This window comes from Urocitellus parryii, chromosome 9 (assembly GCF_045843805.1).
Source record: "Urocitellus parryii isolate mUroPar1 chromosome 9, mUroPar1.hap1, whole genome shotgun sequence".
Classification (NCBI taxonomy): Eukaryota; Metazoa; Chordata; class Mammalia; order Rodentia; family Sciuridae; genus Urocitellus; species Urocitellus parryii.
The window spans coordinates 108,541,078-108,547,482 of record NC_135539.1 but is presented as its reverse complement, the minus strand read 5'-3'; the positions used below and the strand labels follow the sequence as shown (position 1 = coordinate 108,547,482).

Genomic DNA, 6,405 nt, shown 5'->3' with positions numbered 1-6,405 from the left:
GTGCTGTTGATTGTATTTAACAGCTGTCATTAAACTTTGGGCTTTTTTAATAAACTATTTTAAACTATGATGATTTAAAAATATAGTTCAAATAAGGCACTAATCTAACTTATGTATGAGGGTTTCCTTTTTATTTGTAGCTTAAAGAAAAATAAATGCTTACAGCTGTGACTTTTTTTTCTCTAGTATCTCCAGAGGCAGTTGGATTTTTGTCAGCTGTTGGGGTGTTTATTATCTTGATGCTGCTCCTTTTTCTCTATATTAATAAGAAGTTCTGTTTTGAAAATGTTGGCGGGTTTCCAGATCTTGGTTCAGGATACAATACAAGGAAGAATTCACAAGACAAAATGTGTAAGTATCATATTACTTCTTTTCTTTTTATCTGTATTCTTTATTTATTTTAATACATACAATAAGAAAATTGGCTTTGACATATAGTAAACTTATATTTGAGCCTCTTCCTTTTAAAAAATGAATAAATTATGTTCAGACATCTGTCTTTTGGCCATGAATTGCTAAGTTATTATATAAAGATGAATTGTCTACTATCACAAAATAACATTTTTATTTTTCATTTATAATATATGCTTTTAGAAGAAAGAGATATCTGATTACTTTATATAGCTCAAATACATTGTCACATAGATTTCTAGAGAGCTTTCTCCCCATACCCCCAGAAAGTTTTTGATACTAGTCACACTTTTTCTTTACCTGCAGTATAATTTTCAGCTGCTGGATAATTTTATTGCTTGGAGGAGGTGATTTTTTTCCTACTAATTTAATGTATAGATAAATTCTGATTATAAAAAGCAGTGTTCACTCCCTCCCTTGGCACTATAGGCATTATATTACTTAATATTTACGTATTGGGGAAGGCAGTTTATGATATTATTCTTTATCTTTTGCAAAGCTTTTTTGCAGGGTTTTTCTTTTGCTTCATTATTAAATAAGAATTTTTAAATTTTCAATTTCCAAAGATAAGGGATAAAATTTTTAATTGAGAAGAGTTTCCATGAGTGCTTGTCGTGGTGGTGCACGCCTATAATCCCAGCGAGTGGAGTGGGGAAGCTGAGGCAGGAGGATCCCATGTTCAAGGCAACCCCAGAAACTTAGTGAGGCCCTAAGCAACTTAGTAAGACCCTATCTCAAAGTGAAATAGGACTAGGGATATGGCTCAGTGGTTAAGTGTCCCTGGTTTTTAAATCCACATTACCAAAAAAAAAAAAAAAAAAGTTTTGATGAGTAATAGCTTTGATGATTAATAGCAGAGAAGCCTTGTCTTTCTTGTTTGTATACATATGTTGGAAACATGCTTTTTTTTTTAACTTTGATAACTTAAGTGGTGATAATCCCTACTTACAAAAGTCTATTAATTATTAAATTATAGTTTGTGAATTTTGTGTTAGAAATGGTCATACTTCATGTGGTTTTGACTCGGTTAATTTCAGTGTTTCTTATACTTCCTGCTTTTTTTTTTTTTTTTTTTTTTGGTACTGATGATGAACCCCAGGGGTACTTTACTACTGGGCTACATTCCTCTCTCTCTTTATCTTTTGTTTTAAGACAGGGCCTCATTAAGTTGCTAAGGCTGGCCTTAAATTTGCAGTCCTCCTGCCTCAGCCTGCTAAGTTGCCTGGTGACAGGCAAGCACTACCAAGCCTAGCTCAGTCCTGCTTTTTGATCATTTGTATGAATGAATTGGTTAAAGATATTTCTTTTAGTGTCTGTTGTTCATTCTCTTGTTCAGCATTTCTGATTTTTCTTTGGTCAAATAAACCCTCTTTATCCCCATAAAAATTATTAAGGACCCTGAAGAGCTTTTATTTATGTGGGTTATATATATTAATGTGGGCCATATTAGAAGTTAAAACTTACAAAGTTTAAAAATATATCTTGTCAATTAAAAAAACTAAAAGGCTATTGCATGTAATTTAAATAACATTCTTAATATTTAAAAAAATATGTATTTTCCAAAACCTAAAAGAAAAGTTTAGAAAAAAAGAGTGAGAATTTTTTTTTAAATTTTTACATTTTCTTGCAAAACAAAGAAATTTATTATAACTGGCATAATGGGAGACAGCTGAATTCTGGTATCTGCTTCTACATTCAATCTGTTATATAGTCTCTGGAAAACCCTACTGTGAACCTGTAAGCAAATTAGAGTAGAAAAGTTAAATATTCCCTTACTGTTAATATAACAAGTTTGACCTTGAGGAGCTGAGGTGTCAGGGACTTTCTTAATTTTTCTGAGTCCTGTTTTTTTCTTTTATTTATTAAATAGGAAGAATATTTATCAGATAGGGTTGTTATAAAATCAAATAAGATAAAATTTTCAAGTTATAATACTTTGCATGTGCCACTCAACAGATATCTGCACCTGCTCTCTCATTCTTACCTCTGTGCAAAATTGTCAATGTATTTTCCCCATAATATTTTTTATTTGAAATGATGTTGGTAGTTTGTTAATAGGATAGTTCCCTTATGTAGACTATTAATAAATAAACTGAAAGTACATAATAAAAATCCTTTTTATATTCTTCTTTCAGGTATAGGATAAAAACCAATAGTGTTTGAGGGGAAAATATTATCTTGCTGCTGTTGTGATAGCTATGGAGTGGGAAAAAAATGTCATTACATTTAAACCAAGTGGTTTGATTTGTTTTTGAAGAGTCTTTACTTCAACATATTTCTACCAATGCTTTATGAATTTACAGAAAAATTAAAAGGCACTGTATGAAATACTAATTGAGCTAAGGAGTAGCAACATTTAAGTATTAATCCAAGTTCCAAAGTAGTTGATAATTTGAGAAGAGAAAATTCCATTGTTGTACCTTTTAGGAACAAAGAATTAGAAAATGGCATTTTTCAAAAATTTTCAACAAAATCTGCGGGGAGTGTCCTCCCTGGTGGACACAATCAGTAGTGCTGTAGAAGACTTGACCACTGCTGTTGGGGAGGTCAGCTATGCTTTAACTGACTCAGTTGCTGAGCAGGTAACAAGTATGATAAATGGCTTTCGCCCTGAAGAGGAAATTTCTGCCACAGAAGAAACTGTGAATACTTCTGAGTCAAAAAATACCATGTTACCAGAAGTCTCCAACAACACTGCTTGTCAGAAAACACAGTCCAATTTAGAGCACAGAGCAAAGGAAATAAATTGTAATAATACTTTTGCTTCTCAAGAGCAAGGAATGCATGAAGAAAGATCATTTAAACACACTAATGATAGGCTACAGATTCTATCAGAGTATCAAGAAACTGGTAATGGTAGTGATTCTTCTTTGAAAGGCTACATGAAAAATGATGGGATCTCAGTTATGAAGCAGAATACAAAAGCTGGATCTACTTGTCATGGGCTTGAAAGTATTGACAGATGTAAAAAAATTGGATTAGGAATCTCCAATGATGGTAAGAATGATTTAAGGGAGGTAAGATCTCAAGAAATGAAAGAAAATGAGAATACCACCAATGGAATAAGCATGCTGTCTGAAAAAAAGAAACATATTGTTACAGATAATCATAAAAGAGAATATGCTAAATCTCAGTATGCGTTTTTGGGACGAGATCAAGAGAAAATCGGCCATTTCAATAAAAGTGAACATCTTATTGATTTAGGGCATTCTGATCATTCAGAGGAAGCTGAAAAACATATTAAAGGTAAAGAATTCAAAGGGAATGAATGTTCTCCAAAAGATATTTTGACAAGCAATAGACAGAAACCTATTATGAAAGAAGATATGTATCCAGCATCATCAACTAATTCTAAAAATAAGTTTTCTGGAAAAATCAATCAACAAATAAACCTAACAAAATACCACAAAATGAAAGGAGACATTAAAACAAAGAAAAATGAAGCCAATTCTTCCAAGAAAGGAACAGCAAAGAGTAAAGTTGAAAAATATTCTAAGATAGTACCAGAAAAAGGTGAGGTCTCCTAATGTTGGTTTGAGTGATTAAATTTCCTCCTGAGTTTTTGTTTTTGATTAGGAAAACAATATCCAAATTTCCTAACTTTCCTGTCTGTGCCTGTGTATCTAATTAAAAAATTTCTTGAATCTTCTTACTGGGAAATATTTAAAAGTCTTTTTTAAAAAGAATCATTTCAGGAGCCTTTGTGTTACTGGTATACCACAAAGTATGGCTGCTGATTCCTACATCATTTGGCCATATTTTCTCCCCTTGATACTGACATTGAATCCAGTGGCACTCCCATCACTGAGACACATCCCCAGTGCTTTTTATTTTTTATTTTGAGACAGTTTCTCCCTAAGTTGCCTAGACTAGCCTTGATCTTGGTTCCTCTTGTCTCAGCCTCCTGAATTGCTGAGATTGTAAGCACCCAGCTATTTTTTTCCTTATTTTCTTTTTTTCTAGGGATTGAACCCAGGCCCTTGTATGTGAACTATATCCCCTGCCCCCTAACTTTTCTTAATGGCCATTTGTTTTACAACCAGAAACTCCGTGGTTTTCTTCAGGAAAGTGTATACTTTAGTCAGTTTATTTGGTATCCTCTACTTGTATTTTAAAATTTTAAATGTTTAACTCATAAGTCCTTTATACAGCATTGTTCTTCAAATCTGCCCTAGTAAGAATTTAAATAAAATGTTTTCTATTTTTCCTTGAGAGCAGATCTTATTTTATTGAATAACATGCTTAAGGATATGTATTTATTCATTTAGCCATACTTTAAAAATTTTATGACTACTTAGTTCAGAATGAGTATACATGAACAATAAATTATTATTCATAAGTTCTTTATATTGAATTAAAATTCTGTGTAAACATTTGTAGTTTTCCACCATAGTATTTGTGAAATTTTCAAAACGTCATTGCAGTTTATACTGTACTAACTGCAATATGCTTCTGTTAATCCTTTGTCATTTCCATTTATTGCGGGTCTAATCACAAGACTAAAAATACACTGATTTTTATAAAATATACATCTGGAATTTTCTGTAAATTAACTTTCTTATAAAATAACAGTCTATTCTTATAGTAGTTTTTGAATGTGAGATTCAGTAGTTTTTGGCAATTCTGGTTTAGTAGCCTTATTATTCAAAGTAGCAAAAATAAATAAAATAAACAAAGTAAAATATTTTACATAATATTTTATTCAGAAAATAACAATATGATAAACATCAGTAATGAATCTATTACACATAGAAAAACAAGGTTTTTATTTTGTTTTGCTTTGTTTTCATTAGAAAGCATGTTGTTACCTAAAGAAACCAAATATCCCTCGAGTCTTCCTGAGTATAGTTAGTACTAAACTTAAACATGTTGTATTCCAAAAATCATTTTGAGAGTATTTTGACCCACAGATTAATCCTATCTTTAGCCACACTATAGTATTACTAATACCTGTGTTTTAGGTCTTGGCATAGGAGTTATAAGATACAGAATAAAGAGGAAGCGTTTCCTTTTTTACTTCTGAATATAAGGCTACTTCAAGTAGCATTTTATAATAGATGAAGTTTGATTACACAGTAGGTGCCTTCACAGGGCTTCAGTCCTCCTGCTGCCTTAAACCCACCACTGTGGTATCTTCAGAGTGCCCACAATTGTGAACAGTCAGAAGGCTATGGTTCTAGACCAGCTCTGCCATCTTCTTGGCACTGTTCAGTGGAACTTTCAGTGGTAAAGTTCTGTATGTTGGCATTATTCCTTATATTACCCACTAGCTATATGTGGCTATGAGCCCTTGAAATGTGGCTGACAGTATAGAAACTGGGATTTTTAAATTTGTTTAATTTTAACTAATTTAAATTTAAATAGTCACATGAGACTGTTGGCTACACAATGAGTAATACGTTTTATGAAATCATGAACTATTCTAACTGCTGCAGGTGATTTTAAAAATAACATAAATTTATATCTCTTGAAAATTTTGTTTGAAATTTAGGTATATTTAAGTAAAAATTTTCTAGTAATACCACTTTTCACAGATAATAAATCTTAGCAGTTTAGTATAGATTGAATGTCTGTGTACATGTATTGCATGAAGGAGTATATAGAATGTATGTGCATCTGTGTGTGTGTGTGTGTGTGTGTGTGTGTGTGTGTGATATGATAGGAATATAACCATACCTTGTATGATGTAACTTCTTCTTTTCTCTTAACATGATATTCTAATTATTGTCTGTGAGTACTTATAAATTTACCACTTTACTTCTAAGACTGTATAGTAAATATGTCATTGTATAAACACATTATAAGTTATTAACCAAGGCCCAGTGATGGACATTTTGGTTATATATTATTTTGTTTTTCTTCTGCTATTAAACATAATGCTGTGACTTGTCTCAAACATATATCTTTGTTCACCTGTCAGTTTTCTTTGGCTGAATTCTCAGAAATGGACTTGGCAAATTCCTAGAAATGAATCAAAGACACTTGGCAGATTTA

General features: G+C 31.8%; 1 protein-coding gene across 3 annotated transcripts in view; it reads left to right on the top strand.

Moving 5' to 3' along the window:
• Positions 1-224: 224 nt before the first annotated feature.
• Syt14 (synaptotagmin 14) overlaps positions 225-6,405 on the top strand; it is a 132,690-nt gene continuing 126,509 nt past the window's right edge. Inside the window, exon 1 of one of the 3 annotated variants that reach the window (XM_026387457.2) lies at positions 225-351. In XM_026387457.2, coding sequence (XP_026243242.2) covers positions 240-351 — 112 coding nt within the window. In that variant the 5' untranslated portion in view covers positions 225-239. Of the gene's footprint in view, positions 352-2,855; positions 3,925-6,405 lie in introns of those variants that run through there. The other 2 variants (XM_026387460.2, XM_077802727.1) reach the window with 2 other exon arrangements.